Source organism: Eptesicus fuscus, chromosome 22 (genome assembly GCF_027574615.1).
Source record: "Eptesicus fuscus isolate TK198812 chromosome 22, DD_ASM_mEF_20220401, whole genome shotgun sequence".
Classification (NCBI taxonomy): domain Eukaryota; kingdom Metazoa; phylum Chordata; class Mammalia; order Chiroptera; family Vespertilionidae; genus Eptesicus; species Eptesicus fuscus.
In genome coordinates, this window is record NC_072494.1 from 33,519,982 (window position 1) to 33,538,009 (window position 18,028).

General features: G+C 40.7%; 1 protein-coding gene and 1 long non-coding RNA gene across 6 annotated transcripts in view; both read right to left on the reverse strand.

The window, feature by feature from the left end:
- The window catches only part of LOC129147979 (membrane cofactor protein-like), a 65,412-nt gene that overhangs the window by 36,901 nt on the left and 10,483 nt on the right, over nucleotides 1-18,028 (reverse strand). For 2 of the 5 annotated variants that reach the window (XR_008555191.1, XR_008555192.1), the window contains exons 4-7: nucleotides 15,243-15,328; nucleotides 14,217-14,414; nucleotides 9,262-9,309; nucleotides 7,725-7,756 (exon numbers count right to left, since the gene is read on the reverse strand). Coding sequence is in view for 3 of the 5 variants with exons in the window: in XM_054712109.1 (XP_054568084.1) it covers nucleotides 9,039-9,121; nucleotides 9,262-9,309; nucleotides 14,217-14,414; nucleotides 15,243-15,328 (415 nt within the window). In the remaining 2 variants the exon portion in view is untranslated. Of the gene's footprint in view, nucleotides 1-7,202; nucleotides 7,266-7,720; nucleotides 7,757-9,034; nucleotides 9,122-9,261; nucleotides 9,310-13,922; nucleotides 14,025-14,216; nucleotides 14,415-15,242; nucleotides 15,329-18,028 lie in introns of those variants that run through there. The other 3 variants (XM_054712109.1, XM_054712110.1, XM_054712111.1) reach the window with 3 other exon arrangements.
- LOC129147980 (uncharacterized) lies at nucleotides 427-4,401 on the reverse strand. Its single transcript, XR_008555194.1, has 4 exons — nucleotides 4,201-4,401; nucleotides 2,349-2,459; nucleotides 1,342-1,485; nucleotides 427-648 (listed from the first exon to the last, which is right to left on the reverse strand). It is a non-coding gene; the product is annotated as an uncharacterized LOC129147980 (long non-coding RNA).

An 18,028-nucleotide genomic window follows, 5' to 3' on the forward strand; every position in this document is an offset into this window, starting at 1 on the left:
ATTGGTGGCTCCTTTCTGTGGCGTCAGCAACAAGTCGGGCAGGTTGGGAGCCTCAGTGCCTTCGGGTCACTATAAAAATCCTACAGCCTGGGTAGCTGGTGAACAACAGGTCCTCACAGTTCAGGAGGCTGGGAAGTCCAAGATCGAGGCCCTGGCAGTGTCAGCATCTAGTGAGAGCCAGCTTTGTGGTTCATGGACAGTGCCTTCTAGTGTAAGTTCACGTGGCAGAGGGTGAGGGACTTTCTTGGAATTCCTTTATAGGGACACTAATCCTAATTGTGAAGCCTGAGCCCCCATCACCTAGTAACTTCCCAGTGGCCCCTAATGCCATCCCCTCGGAGGTTAGGATTTAACACAGGAATTTTGGAGGAACACAGACACTCACACAGTGTCTCAAAACAACACACATTTATTCTTTTCGTTCTGGAAGTCTTAAGTCAGAAATCAGTTTCACTGGGTGGAAATGAAGGTGTGGGCTGGGCCACCCGCCCACCAGGGGACTGGGAGAGAAGCAGTTTCCTTGCCTTTTCCAGCTTCTGTAGCTGCATTCTTTGATTTTTGGCTCCAGCCTCCATCCTCCATCCAGCAGCATTTTGCTTGAGTGGTCACATTGCCTGGTGCTGTAGTCACATCTCCCTCTGCCTTCCTCTTAGAAGGAGACTGTCATTACATTTAGGGTCCCACCTGGATAATCTGGGGTAATTTCCCCACCCAAGGTCTCATCTTTGAAGACCCTTTGCCATGCAGGTAACATCACAGGTCCCAGGCGTTAGGACCCTGATATCTGTGGGACCATGATACAGCAGCCTACCACAAACTGCAGAATGTGGGACTCAGGTATGCAAACACAGGGCCCCACCTGAGACCCATTTGAATCAGAATCTGCCGTTTTATGAAGAACTACTTGTGATTCATCTACATCAGTGATGGCGAACCTATGACACGCGTGTCAGCACTGACACGTGTAGCCATTTCTGATGACACGCAGCCACTGAGGCAGCCGCATGCCGAGGATGAAACATTTGCTGCTCCTGAGGATGAAACATTTGCGAAATAATGTTTTTTCCTCAAAGTGACACACTACCCGAGTTATGCTCAGTTTTTTGGCGAAGTTTGACACACCAAGCTCAAAAGGTTGCCCATCACTGATCTACACACTAGAATATGAGAAGCATTGTAATATGGCATCTTATCCAAATGTTCTCATTATCGAGTCCCATGTTAAATGCAGATGAAGGAGTATTTTTCTAGGAGCCTTTTCACGTGGTAGCAGATGATCAACTACCAATCATTTCCCCTACACCATAAATAAGTGCTCATCTAAACATCAGGAGATTATACCCAGCACGTGTGTCTCATCGGTTGTGTATCAACCTATGAACCAGGAAATCAATGTTCAATTCTCAGTGTTCAATTCCCAGCTGATCAATGATCCTCTGTCATTGTTGTTTCTGGCCAATCTCTCTCTCCTCCTCTTCTTTCTCTCTGAAATCAATAAAATATATATATATATATATGTATTTACATATATATGTATATATAAATAAAAATAAGCATCAGTAGATTACAGAATTGAAGCCACATGTCCTAAATCTCAGGATAGCAGAGCTGTTGATTGTTTCTGACATTCATTACAAGGCTTTCCACTGCAACATACAATAATTCAATTTTTTAAAGCTACATAAAATAATAAAACCACAATTGGCTCCTCCTACTAACATGGATGTTACTACCTCTCTGCACGTTTCTTGATCTAGAATTCAGGAACCAGGGTGGGTAACTTTCTCAATGTGACCTGTACTCATGTCTATTCACTTTCTGCTAATATATAAATGAGAGAGAGGGAAAATACTTTACAGACAACAGTCCCCAGTATTCATAAGGGACAGTTTAACCTTTTATAATGTTAATTTCACAAAAGGAAACCAGAAAAGAGTTGTCAATACCACATTCAAAGTGACATTATAAAGTAATGAAAGTAATGACAAACCTCTGAATAAAGACAATTTTAAAGGCTAAGGGATTGTCAACTGCTGTAACCATCCACACGAGAGCAGCAGTACTATGATTTACAAAAAGGACAGCTTTGCCTGACTGGAGTGGCTCAGCAGTTGAGAGTCCACCCAGGAACCAAGAGGTCACTGCTTTGATTCCAGGTCAGGGCACATACAGGGATGGAGGGCTCAATGTCCAATAGAGAGTGTGCAGGAGGCAGCCAATGGTGATGTTTCTCTCTTATCCATGTTTCCATCTCCCCATCCTTCTCCTTTCCTCTCTCTGTAAAAAATCAATAAAGACGTTGTTGTTGTTGTCTTTTTTTTTAAAGGACAGCTTCATATCAGTGTCACCTTTCATGGATGAGACTGGAAATGATGAAAACAATGTAGATTAGAACAAAAATGCGTATACTCATTCAATTTTGCATGATTTCAGGAAGTCAGTACACCAGGTTAATCCTGCTGTTAAGTACAAAAATGCAAATTCTTAAAACATGTAAAAATCTTCATTCTGAGTTACAATATTAGCTGTCAGATATTACTAAATTTTAAATTACCATAGTTACCTATTTTCTTTAAATCAACAATATACTTAATCAATGCAAATAAAAATTCCTCCTCTCCCAGGTCTTTTTAGTATTTTTGCAGAAGATTTGTGTTGTTAATCACCTTGAATGTTCTCTCAGTATATTTTATACCAATATAAAAATACTAGAGCCAAAACCGGTTTGGCTCAGTGGATAGAGCGTCGGCCTGCGGACTGAAAGGTCCCAGGTTCGATTCCGGTCAAGGGCATGTATCTCGGTTGCGGGCACATCCCCGGTAGGGGGTGTGCAGGAGGCAGCTGGTCGATGTTTCTCTATCATCGATGTTTCTAGCTCTCTATCCCTCTCCCTTCCTCTCTGTAAAAAATCAATAAAATATATTTAAAAAAAAAAAATACTAGAGGCCCGGTGCACGAAAATTCATGCACAGGGTGGGAAGTGTCGCTCAGCCTGGCCTGCACCCTCTCCAATCCGAAACCCCTCGGGGGATGTTTGACTACCAGTTTAGGCTCAATTCCACAGGAACGGGCCTAAACCAACTGGCAGTTGGACATCCTTCTCGCAATCTGGGACTGCTGGCTCCTAACTGCTCACCTGCCTACCGACCTGATTTCCCCTAACTGTCCTCCCCTGCTGGCCTGGTCACCCCTAACCGCCTATGCCTCGGCCCCTGCCATGATGGCTTTGTGCAGAAGGACATCCGGATGGATGTCTGGTGTAATTAGCATATTACCCTTTTATTAGTATAGATTATACAACATAAGCTTTAAGGTAGAATTGCATTAGTAGAAATGAAGAGATATTTCATAAAGTAATATATATTGGTTTGATATGATTAAAATCCATTTGTTTATGACAAAAATCAAGTCTTTAAGAATAGGATTGCTTGCCCAAGTTGGTTTGGCTCAGTGGCTAGAGCTTCAGCCTGAGGACTGAAGGGTCCCTGGTTCAATTCTGGTCAAGGGCACATGCCTGGGTTGCGGGCTCCATCGCCCAGTAGGGCGAGTGCAAGAGGCAGCCAATCTATGATTCTCTGTCATCATTGATGTTTCTATCTCTCTCCCTCTCCCTTCCTCTCTGAAATCAATATAACTCTATTTAAAAATATAAAATAAGATTGCTTTGCTATCAAAGCCAACTAAGGTGTGTCTTTCGTTGTCCCTGATGAAGTCTGAGCAGCTCAGTTGCTAAGTGACTTCGCTGGGTTCTTATCCAATAACATCCCTGGAGAAGCACCTACACCCACCATGCATTTAGGCTATAAAGACCGAAAGTTGGGGAGGACAGAGTGCTTCTGGGGTAGGAGGCTGTGAGGGTCAGCTGCTGGGAGGCAGGGAAGACACAGAATGCCCAGTCCCTGGAAGCATCTGAGGGTCTGGGATATGCAAATCTGCTGGGAGCAGGGTCAGGCCCTGTGCTCTGAGAGGTCAGGTCTGGAGGGAGGGCAGGGGTGTGGTTCCAGAGATCCCCTTCCTGCAAGGCTCCTCCTCCTCCTCCCTTTAACCCCCTAACCTGTCCATTTGGATGAAGGGGGTGGGAAGCAGGTACGCAATGCCTGGGCAGGACGCCCCTCATTCTGGAATCTCTCCCAGGGCGGGGGAGGGGTGTTTGTATTAGTTTATTTGATTCTTCTTACAGGTTTCCTTCTGCTTACTCACCAGAGCTGCCCCACGTGATGCCTTTTCCCTTCCTTCCCCGCTGCTCCGAGCTAATGCACATGAGATCACCAGGGATGAAACTGGAGCCCAGTTGTATTGCGTGGAGATTGCATTCCACATAAAACTGCCTGATCTAGGGAGGGCTGGGGTCATTCAATGCGAGAAAGGCTTGATTTAAACCAGGCCTCCACTTGCTGCCGCTTAGATAGGCACAGACTGAGTCATTTGCAGAGGATTTATCATCCCTTCTGGCTGTTTCCTTGGAAACCACAAACTCAAGATAGCAGAGCCTGGGGCCACCCCGAGGCCGGATGGCCCCCTGGCCTGGCAGTGTTGTGGGCCTGTGCTTGTCTCCGCTGGTGGGTGGGCCTTCACTGGGCTGGGCAGCATCCAAGCCCGGTAGCAAGGCTGGCCTGTGCGCACCTCACCGGGAGGCTGCCTCCGCCAGGTTCTGCCTGTGGGCCTGTGGGCCGGGAAGCCTCTGGTTCAGACAGTGCAGTTGGGCCTGTGTGCACCTCTGCCGATGGTTGCCCCGTCCAGGTTCCGCCCCTGGGGTGGGCGGCCTCCGGGATGGGCAGTGGAACAGGCCTGTGCGTGCCTCCACTGGGTTCCACTCCTAGGCCGAGTGGCCTCCGGGCCTGGCCTTGCAGGGCCACCTCCCCTGATGGCCACCACCAGCGGGGCAACTTCCGGGCCAGGCAGGGAGGTGATCACTGTGTGCCTCAGCCTGTGGAAGCCTCTGCCAGGTTTTGCCCCTGGGCGGGGTGGCCCCTGGGCCAGGTGGCCTCCAGGCTGGGCCGTGTGGGGGCCACCTCCAGAGGAGGGCCGCCCCGGGCCACACAGAGGCCCTCCAGGTGATGGCAGTTCCTGTCCACCAGCTCCTGCTGTGCATGCCTCCTGCTGACCAATTGTGATGTTATGGCATCTAGGCTAATTTGCATATTCCTCTATTATGATATAGGATAAAATATAACCTTAAGTTGAAGCCAAAAAAAAATTTGATAAAATGCTTTACTTGCCATCAAGCTAATTTTCCTTCAGTGTTGGTATTAGAAAGATTTTTTCTTATATTTTTAAACCACAGATAATCTTGTTTGGTTAGGCATGCAACAAGACCTTAATTCGAGTCTTAGGCATTTCTGATTTCTTTCATAGGCTGATTTAATAAAAACTCAAATTTTTCTGGTAAATATACGTGTTTACCTCCTGTGTTTATTAGTTTCCATGTAGAAATGAACTGTGGATTGAGAGTCACTAGTGCAGAGGTTTTCCACCTTAGATGCATATTAGAAGCCCTTGGGGACCTTTAACATAATCCCTCTGCCCAGGGCACAGAGCAGATCAATTGTGCTGGGAAACGCTGGGGGGGGGGGGGGGGAGCTCTGCCAGTGATTGCAGCCATGGCTGAGTCCCACGGAGCCTGATCTCAGAGGTTCAGCAATCTGACTTAATGCCAACAGTAAGAGTTTTTGCATAAATAGGAAAACATCTTCCTAGTTACACAAACCAAACTTTATAATTTCCTTGTTGGACTTGGGATTGAAGTACTTAGCCATAGCCACGCATTAAGCTGGTGTGGAAGGCATGTCTCCCAGCAGACGGTGTCCACAGATACTCAGATGTGGTCGCCTCATCTGGGTAATAGGACACCTGGGCAGCAATCGGGAGAAGCTTCGCCCGATGGGCATGAGGCGCTGGCCCTGGAAGATGCCCAGGATCTGACAGGACCACAGGCCTCTCAGGCACCAGTGAAGCAGGAATGCAGCACAGGGCAGATGGCACAGCTTGACTAACAGTGTGTTCCTTAGAGAAATGCAGCAGAAAGAGGAGCCTTGGGGAGAAAACTTGGGATTTAATTGTGGAAAGTCTTCGAGCATCATGCTGAGGAACTTGGACTTCTGCTGTAGGTGTCATGAACACCTGTGAGCAGGAGAGGCACACGATGGGCTGGGAGTGGAGAAGCCCGGATGTATGTCAGGCTCTGAGATGTGAGGAGCAGGAGTCATGACTCTGAGAGTGGGAAGGTTAGAGAGGGTGGGACCCCATTAGAAACCTACTCTGATTTGAAATCAGGCACCCTGGAAATGAACACACTGACACAAAGCACACTTCATCCACCCTACTTTTTATATTATCAGATTTGAAGATTATATTTTTCAGAAAATAAACCATACACAGGGCTGCCATTTCTTCTAGTTTTAAGAAACTTGTAATGGAAATATCCTTACATCTCTGTCATTTAAACAACCTTTTCTACAATGAACTGCTTTTCATACATATTTCAGTAATTGAGAGACTATTTAACAAGAGAACATAAATGATAGTTATACTTACATCAATCTCACATGCAAACATATTCAAATATAAAAATAGTCTGAAGTAGAAACCATCTTAAAAGTCAATTTATCTCAGCAACTTTTGGTTTAACCCTTGAGCTTTACTACTACAAGCTAGTAAATTAAGAGAATGAAAGAGTAAAGTCGAGCAATGTTGCTTTAAATCCCCCTTTAATATCCATAAATAACAGCTCTAAATAAAAAGAACTCAAATTGGGATCTGAAGAAGACACCTATATATCTTCTTACAACTACTTATGCTATAAAGACACAAGGAAGCTTTCATCCTAAAGATTGCAGTGAATAGAATTGTCAAAGTCTCCACAGTGAACTATTGTAAGTTTAGTCCTGGCTCCCGATCCACTGTAGGAATAGGGTAAACCTAGGGCAGGGGAGGAACTTTAAAGATCCATGATTTTTTGCAGAACTTAAACCACCGACACCCACAGGAATTTTTCTGACGGTCATAAAAGCTAAAACAAATCTGCACAGATTAGCCTTGTCACAATAAGATGAAAAGCAGGTGAAAATATTTTACCAGGAAATGCAATTCTGACAGCACACTCTCACAAGCACACTCTAAAACAAGGCAGCACGCAATACAGATGCAAGCAAAAGCTGCACAAGTACATCAACATGAGAAGCAACAACAGGTTCAAGAAACATGTTTAATTTACTCTCCCTGATGTGACGACATTTAGACACAGGTGCCAACCACTGCAACGCCAACTACAAGAAACCAGAAAACAAATGACATGTAACCCTAAAAACTAACGCCAAGTTTCAAAATCCAGGAGAAGAGATTAATGTTGGCTACATTTCAGTGGGCAGAAATATCATTTTACTTAGCCCGTATTCATTCATATTCTATCTGGACTCTTCACTGTGTAATGCAGCTCCCTGGTATCACTTAGGGTCTGCAGGAAGTCAGGCAAGATTCCTCACTAATTTAGAATATTACTGAAAGCATATTTGAGATTTAAGATTGTTACTTCATGGACATGTAGAATACAAAAGAATATACAATACCAACACAGGGTAGAATCATATGAAAGGTCAGGTATTTCAAGACTGGTTTACTTAATTTCAAGCTATGAAAACTATAGAAACTAAAAAAGTCATTAAAATGCACTTGTTCACATTAATATTTTGATTTAAGTGGCATCCAAATTTGGGACACTTACGTACAGTCAGAACAATCACAGCAATGAGTCCTCCATCTGAGAAAAAATAAAGCCAGTTTGAAGGTAATTGAGCACACTTGGGTCTCCACATAGTTGACACATTTTAATTTTGATCATATCATCTGTAAACTACAGCAAAGACAAGTTTATCATTCTAGTTTAGTGTGACAGCTAGTGCATCCAGCTCATTTTGGTCACAGAGCCCCTCTCATACCATTACAGTCTTAGGGTCCAACTTCTGAAATGTAGGGACCGCTCTTGACATTGTTTTGTGCTGTAGTAACCCCACCAGGTTATAAAAAATGGAATTATATAAGTTAGGAAAATTATTATAAAAATTATAATTTAAAATTATTATAAAAATTATAATTTACTACATTAGAGGAAAATTATCTCATTCTAGTTGGCTTAGTTCAATATTCAGTCTATCATTCTTATGATTTTGTTAGAAATTTCATTTACATTGTTCCCCAAAGGTGAGTCTGTGAAATAAGCCGAGAATGAAGTTCTATTAATTGATACTTAAACTTATGTTGCAGACTTCACAAACTATACATTATCTTAAAATCCTTTCTCATTCACCTCAACCACCAAGTTAAGACACAATCTTAATTAAGAAGAACATTATAAGAATACAAATGAAACACCAGGGCACACGGATAAATTATGCATAGAAACTTGAACATGCATTTTTGACTGTCCAGAGAGCAATAAGTAGTACTACAAGATCTTAAATCTTAGAAATGCTGTTCAGTAGTACCTCTGCTTCCACACTGCCATTATTTTTATTAAATTCTTCTAGGTGAAAACATAGAATGTCTTGTTTACCTCTGCTCTATGTATTTCATTTTAAAAAATCAAGTGTTTATTGAATTAAAATGGATTTGGATTTACTGGCACAATGACCCTTTGACAACAGTGTTCACAGGGAAAGCTTAACGGGCCTAAAGTGCATTGTATAAAAAGGCCAACCTTGCTAAACTAGTCTAATGTAAAGAAACCTAATATTTTTCTTCATTTATTCAACAAAAATCCTTATATTTCATGTTACTACCTCAACCATACTTTTTATTTTTTCTTTAAACATATATTGTGTGAACTACATGAGCCTCAATAAAGTGTGATACACCAGCCTGTTGTAGAAGAAAACTAACCCAACTTACAGTACATTAAGGCTTGTGTGTACAAGGTATGAAGAGAAAGAAAATTTATTTACAAACTGCCATTACAAAATAGCACTATCCATGGAAAGCACATCAGGTTTTCTATATTTCAACCTGCAAATAAACACAGCAATTGAGAAAGTTCCCTTACCCTACTAGGAATTTGAATTGGAGGGACCTCTTAAAAGCTGTATTATCTGCATGTGTCTACACATACTAGTGCTTCCTGTCATGGAATCTGCACATAAAAATAAATACAAATGTCAGCTATCACATGGCAGGTCATTTCTTCACTAACTGCAGATAATTAAAATATGATATTTCCATGGAGAACACTATGCTCTCAGAATGGAGGGTTATTTATATCCAAAATAATACCTAAGTCAGCAGCACTAGTTGTTGGTCCATCAATGGGTGTGTAAGTTGCTAAAAGAAAAGAAAAGAAATAATTTTTAAAATAAGTAAAAATTAGTAAAGCTTACAGACACCTAAATTCATAGGTTCGGATTGTTTGTCTTTTCACAAAATATCTTATAATTTACTGTCCTTATATAAGTAATGTTAATGCCTCTCAGTTAAGGTATTATAAAAAGTTATAGTCCTAGCATGTTTGGCTCAGTGGATAGAGTGTCGGCCTGCAGATTGAAGGATCCCAGGTTTGATTCTGGTCAAGGGCACATGCCCAGGTTGCAAGCTCAATTCCCAGTAGGGGGCATGCAGGAGGCAGCAGATCAATGATTCTGTCTTATCATTGATGTTTCTAATTCTCTCTCCCTCTCCCTTCCTCTCTGAAATCAATAAAAATATTTATTTTTAAAAATTATAAACTTATGGTCATCAGCATTCTTCATCTCCAGTACCATTTCCTGTGACAATCTTCTGTGGTACAAATTGCAAATATATCAGTAGTACATCCTCAATATTAGCTTATGGATTCAATGTGATTCTACTTTCATTTAAAAGATATAGGAGAGTTTAATAAATGATTTAGAGGTTATTCTGTAATGCTGAAAAATTTCAACATAATGAGGCTCATTTATGAAATACTCATAGGCAACATCATACTCAATGGTGAAAGACTGAAAGTTTTCTCCTTAAGATCAGGAACAAGACAGATGAGCATTTTTGACATTTATATTTAACATAATGTCAAAAGTTATAATCAGAGAAATTTGGCAAGAAATGAAAGCATCCAAATTGGGAAGGAAGAAATAAAATTCTCTCTGTCCCAGATGGCATGTTTATTTAAGTAGACAACTAAGACATTGCACACATACACAAGCACACTCACCTGTTGGAGCTGATAAATAAATTTGGCAAAGTTTCAGTCTTTGAAATCAACAAGTAAACATCAGTTGCATTTGTATATACTAACACTGAGCAAACCAAAAGGAAAGGAAGAAAATAATTCTATTTACAATAGCATCAAAAAAGAGTAAAGTACTGCCCTGACCAGTGGTGGCTCAGTTGGAGTGTAGTCTCATAGACCAAAAGGACAGGGCTCATTCCTGGTCAGGGCACATAATGTAGGTATGTAGGTCTCAGGTTGGATCCTACAGGAGGTAGCCAATACATGTCTCTCTCTCTCTCTCTCTCTCTCTCTCTCTCTCTCTCTCTCTCTCTCTCTCTCTCACCCCTTCCCATCTCTTTCAAATCAATAAGTATATCCTTGGTTGAGGATAAAAAAGAAATAAAATACATAAAATGAAACTTAATCAAAAAGGTGAAAGACTCCTACACTGGAAACTGCGAAACATTGCTCAAAGAAATGGGTGATATAAACTAATGAATTGACATCCTGTGTTCGTGAATGGGATGACACAATATCGTTAAGATGTTGATACTACACAAAGCAACATATAGATTACATGCAATCCCCATCACCATCTTGAATATGCATTGTGTGGAAATAGAGAAATCCAACATATAATTCATATGGAACCTCAAGGGACTAGGAATTGCCTGGATAAGCTTGAAATGGAAGAACCAAATTGCTAGAACTCCCATGTTCTGATTTGAACACTTACTCAAAAGCTACAATAATCAAAACACAGTGCTACAGCATAAATACCGACAGACCAATGCAATAGAATACAGAGCTCACATTTGCATATATGGTCAAATGGTTGTATGGAAGGGCGCTAAGAACACTTAACGGGGCAAGTGCAATATTTTCAACAAATGGTTCTTTGAAAACTGAATATCTACATACAAAAGAATGAAGTTGGGTCCTTATCTTACATCATATACAAAAATGAACTCAAAGTGGATCAAAGAGATAAAATTCATAGAAAAAAACACAGAGGACAAGCTTCATGATGTTGGATCTGACTATGATTTTTTGGGTGTGTCACCAAAAGCAAAGACAAGAACAACAACAAGAAAAACAGATAAATTGGATGGACTTTAGCAAAACTGAAAACTTTTTTCAATGGTCAGTATAAATAGAGAGAAAAGGCAAACCATAGAATAAATAGGAGAAAACATCTCCAAATAATACACCTGATAAGGGATTAATATCCAAAACACATAAAGAACTCCTACATTTAGTGACTGAAAAAAACCCCAAATCAAAGTTGCAAAGGACTTGGAGGAACATTTCCCCAGATGAGATACACAAAACACCAATAAGCACATGAAAATATGATCACTAGTTATTAGAACATGAAAATAAAGCCACAATGAGATATTACTTTATATATATTAGGAAGCCTAGTATATAAAAAACACACAACCATTGGTAAAGCAGTGGAGAAATTGGAATCTTCTTGGGTCACTGGTAGGAGTGTAAAATGGTTCAGTTGCCATGGAAGACAGTATGGCTGCTCCTCAAAGAGTAAAGACATAGCCCAGCAGCTCTTTCTGGGTATATACTGCCTCCCCAAATTGAAAACAGGCCTCAAACAGTTACTCAAATGTCAATTTTCAGAGAAGCATATTCAGAATAGCCAAAAGTTGGAAACAAACCAAGTGTCTATCATCAGGTGAATGGATTAAAAAATAGATAAAAGAGGTGGAAACAACAGACAATGGAATATTACTCAACTATAAAAAGAAATAAACTGCTGATACATGCTACAAGGTAGATGAACCTTGAACACATTATGCTAAATGAAATCAGCCAGAAGTGCTCCCACTACTATGAGCTACCTAAAATGGTCAAGTTCATAGAAAACTGAATAGCCAATGCCATGTTTGGGGAGAGAGGGAAATGGAGAGTTGTTGTTTAATGGGTACAATGTTTCAGTTTTGGATATATAGAAGTTATGGTTGCACAACCATATGAATATACTGAATGCCACTGAAATGTACACTGAAAGTGGTTAAAATGGTAAAAATAAAATACAATAAAAGTTCAGGTACAAAAATTAGCATAGAGAGTGGCTTAAACATTTCTGAAAAAGAAGTGTTCTGCCAGATATTAAAACATAACATTTTAAAAAATATATATATTTTATTGATTTTTTTACAGAGAGGAAGGGAGAGAGATAGGGAGCTAGAAACATCAATGAGAGAGAAACATCGACCAGCTGCCTCCTGCACACCCCCTATCGGGGATGTGCCCGTAACCAAGGTACATGCCCTTGACCGGAATCGAACCTGGGACCTTTCAGTCTGCAGGCCAACGTTCTATCCACTGAGCCAAACCGGTTTCGGCAAAACATAACATTTTTAGTTTGACAGAAAACTTCCCCTACTTGGTGGAAATAAATGTACTTACTAGTACAAGTCTAGAAAGAACAGAGAGTCCCAAACCAGAGGAACCCAAAGAGGCCCACACCAAGATACATCATAATTAAAATGCCAAAGGTTAAAGACAAAGAAAGAATCTTAAAAGCAGCAAGAAAAAAGTAGTTAGTTAGCTACAAGGGAGCATGCATTTGACTGTCAGCTGATTTTACAACAGAAACTTTGCAGGCCAGAAGGGAGTGGCAAGAAATATTCAAAGTGATGAAAAGCAAGGTTCTACAACCAAGATTACTCTCTACCCAGCAAACTATGGATTAAAATTGAAAGTCAAAAAAAGTGCTTCCCAGCAAAAAAAAAAAGTAATGGAATTCATCACTATTAAGATGAAGAAGAAGAACAACAAGAAGAAATACAATAAATACATATCTATCAACAATTGAAACTAAAAATCATTTAAACAAACAAGAAACCTGATGAAAAAAAATAAACTCATGAATAAAATAAAACAGAGGCATCAAAACATGGAATTGACTCAGGAATCTCACAGGGAAGTGGGGAGGTGGGCAGGAAGAGATCAACCTAAGAATTTATATGCATACTAGATGCCTGCTGAACAGATTTGTGCATAATGGTTTCCCTCAGACTGGCCTGTAAGGGACTGGGCTCTCTGACATCCCCCGAGGGGTCCTGGATTGCAAGAGGGTGGTTCTCAGGAGACACACCCTAGAATCGAACGCCCTCTTCTCTGGGTCCAGGTGCATCACCTGAGAACTGCAGCTGCCAAGTCACACAACTCAGCAGTTCTTGCATTGAGTGTCAGCCCCCTGGTGGTCAGTGCACATCATAGCTACCGGTCAGAGCGTCTGCTCCCTAGTGGCCATTGGGCATCATAGCTAACAGCTGGTCACTTTAGGTTTATATATATATAGAATATATATTACCTATGGACACAAAAAATAGGATGGTGAAAGCCTGGGGTGAGGTGAAAACTGGGTGGATGGGGGCAATGGAGGCAAAAAAAGGGAATATCTGTAATGCTCTTAAAAATTAAGATTTAAAGAAAAAGGAAAGAAAAAACTTCCTTAAAGCCAGTATGTGTTTTTTGATGCTCTTGAGCCAAAAAAAAAAAAAAAAATTAATTCATGCATACACATAGAATTAATAATGCATAAACAGCAATGCCAAGAACATGTGGGGTGAAGAGTGGGAAACTCTACAAGTAGAACTATTTTTTATTACTTGACACATAAACAATTAGATTAGAAAGGATATAACAGAGGAAACAAACACATATTGATGTATTTTGTTTTTTAAGTGTTGGCCAAAGTATTTAAAAGTTGGTAAATCACCCTAGCTGGTTTGGCACAGTGGATAGAGCATCGGCCTGCTGTCTGAAGGGTCCCAGATTCCATTCCAGTCAAGGGCACATGCCTGGGTTGTGGGCTCAATCCCTAGAGTAAGGGGTGTGCAGAAGGCAGTCAATCAATGATCCTGTCTCATCACTGATGTTCATATCTCTCTCTCTCCTCTCCCTTCCACTCTGAAATCAATAAAAATACATCTTAAAAATAAAAATAAATAAAAGTTGGCAAATCTTCCACACAATTTATAAATGAGAGGGAAAGAAATGGAAAAGTTATTACCTTTACAATCAGGAGGCTCACTACTCCATTCGTCAGGCCCAATACAAACAAGTGTGCTCTCTCCGACAAGTGTATAATGATCTGTTGCATTCGAAGGCTTACAACTATAAATAACTGTTTCATTATATCCAAATATATCCTTGCCTCTATTGGTGTAGTCTCCATTTGGTATATGTATAGGTGGCTCACAAAAAATCTCTTAAAAGAGAAAAAGAGGACAGGTAAAGCAAAAGAAAAAGTGAAAGTTTCAGATAGCATTAGTAATGTTCTATGAACTGTATTCAATAAGTTCATTAGCATATGATTTCTACAATCTAGTTGCAATTCTAATATTCACTTGAAACTTAGTTTCTATGAAAAAAATGTATTATCCCAATTCAAACCATAAATAGGAAAATAAAATTTTGGAATAAAACCCTTTTTTTAAAAAATACCTATAGAAGATACTTGTAAGAAACACTTGTATTTATCTGTAATACTGTGCTAAGTTTTTCTAATCATAAGAAACACTGACAATTTAATGAGAAAATAAACTTAGACTTAGGAAAACTCAGTGCTAGTTGAGAAATTCCATATCCATTCCTGAATCAGCGATTCTCAGGTATAACACGATTTTGTCTTTTCTCACTGTCATCCTTAGAGTGTACAGTGAGATTTTCCAGTGGCTTCAGACTGTCTGACGATGCCGCAGAATGAATCTGGAGGTCTTCCATTAAGCAGGATACTGAAGAGATTAGGAAAAATTTAAAGCAATGACACTCTTCCCACTGTTGTGGAAATGTTTGATCTCAGGACAAAAATATGTTGCATTTGTTAACACCTATTGAGATTACTGTTCTTAAAAATGAATTAGTAAATAATTATTTAAAAACTCTGCTTTAATGCCAATGTAAAATATATCAGTAGCACTAACCCACCTGCAGAAAAGCTCTGTGGTGTCTCTGTTCATTGTAAAGCATACAGGGGTCCCCAGGCCAAAAAGTTTGAGAACTGCTGCTGTAAATTCTAAAGAGAGAATGTGCTTACTTTCACAAGTTGGTGGATCACCACTCCATATCACTTCAGTTTCATTGGCTTCACATGTTCGATTTTTTATTCCAACTATGTAATAACTAAACGAGAAAAGAAATGATTGTTGTTTCTTTGTCAGTTAACAAGAATACATAATAATGACAAAGTTTTTATATGGTTGTTTTTCTGCACTACACTACCTTCAGGGAGAAGTTTCTGAAGTGACAGGTATTGAATGTATTAACTGAATCTGCAATGTAATGAAATGGAGAGATTCTTCACATTGGCCTAGAGCATTGGTCGGCAAACTCATTAGTCAACAGAGCCAAATATCAACAGTACAACTATTGAAATTTCTTTTGAGAGCCTAATTTTTTTTAAAAAATATATTTCTTTATTGATTTCAGAGAGGAAGGGAGAAGGAGAGAGAGATAGAAACATCAATGATGATAGAGAATCATTGATCGGCTGCCTCCTGCATGCCCACACTGGGGATCAAGCCCACAACCTGGGCATGTGCCCTTGGCCGGAATCGAACCTGAGACCCGTCAGTGCGCAGGCCGACGCTCTATCCACTAAGCCAAGCCGGCTAGGGTGAGAGCCTAATTTTTTAAACATAAACTTCTTCTAAAGGCACTTCTTCAAAATAGACTTGCCCAGGATGTGGTATTTTGTGGAAGAGCCACACTCAAGGGGCCAACGAGCCACATGTGGCACGGGAACCACAGTTTGTCAACCACGGGTCTAGAGCAAAGTATCTAAATAAACCTGTCATGCCCTAGCTGGTTTGGTGCAGTGGATAGAGCATCCACCTGTGGACTAAAGGGTCCTGGGTTCCATTCCAGTTAAGGGCTCAGGCCCAGGTTGCAGGCGCGATCCCCAGTGGGGACATGCAGAAGGTAGCTGATCAGTGATTCTTTCTCATCATTGTTATTTCTATCTCTCTCTCCCTCTCCCTTTCTCTCAGGAAACAGTAAAAATATATTTTAAAAAATAATAAACAAACAAACCTGCCTTGCCTGACAATCTGGTGACTACTACCTCTGGCAGGCACATCACACTGTCACATCTATGTCCTTGCTCATGCCATTCTGCTCTGTCAGGGCAACGACTGAGCAAAGAGATCTGGCCCAAGAGCTGACCTGACTGCATTCGAGTCCCAGCTCCAAGACTGACTAGCTTGTTGAGCTAGGAAGAGACCCTTAATGTTTCTCTTTCTTAAATTCCTCATCTGTGGAAAAGTATATACGTTGTGGGGTTGCTGTAAGTAGTAGGTGAACTGGCATCTTAAACAAAGTGAGAGCTAGGCAAGTTTTTGATGTTATGAATACTCCAGATTAGAGTATCTTCCTAGGTATAGCTCAGGGAGACCCCTCCTCCATGAATTCTGTGATGATTGTAATTCATAGAACTCTCTCCTCCCTCTGGACTCTCCTTATAATGATCATGAATAACTCTATTTCTGTGGTACTTGGACACCTCTCTCTATATATCTTAATTGTCAATGAAACTAAAACTTCTTTGAGAATAACCTATGTCAGCCATTTTTAACCTGATTCATGTCATGGCACACATAATATAATTACTAAAATTCTGAGGCCCACCAAAAAAAAATAAAATATATATATATGTTTTCCATCTGGCAAGAAACTGGTATAATTTTGATTTATTCACATGGGATGGCTATTGTTGTATCGGCATAAGCTATTTTTTTCATTTGAAAATCTAAGAGAAAAGAGGCCAGTGTCCCAAGTAAATATTCAGGTATTGTATGTTTTAAAAATTCTTGTGGCACACCAGTCAAAAAGCTCTGGTTTATGTCCTAACCTTTTGGTACTCCACAAGGTGTCTAGCAGGCTCTCTCTCTCTAACTATTAATTGGATATTTTCAATTGATCGAGTTAAAATATAGTCAATAAAACTGCCTGTACATGCTTCTAGCTGACTTATCCTCCAAGGCTAATTCATTGACTTATATTAGAATGTATTAGGAGAGAATTCTGGAATGATGGCAGGGTAGGAAGCACCAAACATATGTCTTCTCCAATAGACAACAATTTCACTGCTAGAATCTGCCTGATGTCACTGTTTTGAACTCTCAGGTCTGTTGAAGGCTTGCACTTTCCAGGAAATTCTTGGAAAGGTAAAATGCAGGAACATTGGTCAATTTCAGCTGTTTGCACAGTGGCAGTTACCATGACACTCTCACAGCAGGCAGCTGTGTACGTGTCCTTTGGCAGCTTATAGGCAGCCTGAGGGGCCCAGAGTGAGCAAAAAAGACCACGTCCTTGGGGATCTGTGCTCTCATAATCTACTGCTGTTTATGATCACAGAGAGGCAGACAGGGGCTGGCAGCCATTGTTGTCACACCTCCCCCAAAGTTGCAAGACCATCCTTCCAGGGGAATCACAGATCCAGAGATCAATGCTCCATCCTTTATTTTTCACTTTTTCCCTTTCAGGAGACTGACAATAAACATTGTGAATTTAAATACCAACTGCATATATGGGGACTGAAAGGGTGAATGAAGATACTGGGCTCTACTTTAGTAGGGGCTAATAAAAGAAAGATCATTCTAGCCTAAGCCTTGCACAATCATGCTCCTCTTAAGGGGTTATTTTACAGAAATTCCTGATGACCATAACGCCTGCACAGCGCCTAGCCTGCACAGCGCCTAGAGAAAGGACGCTGGTTCCAGCAGAAGGACAAATGGCAAGGTCATGAAACTACACGGGGGGGTGGGGGGGGGGGAATAGGGACGGTCCTGATACCTGGGTCAAGCCGAAGCCCCATCTGCAGCT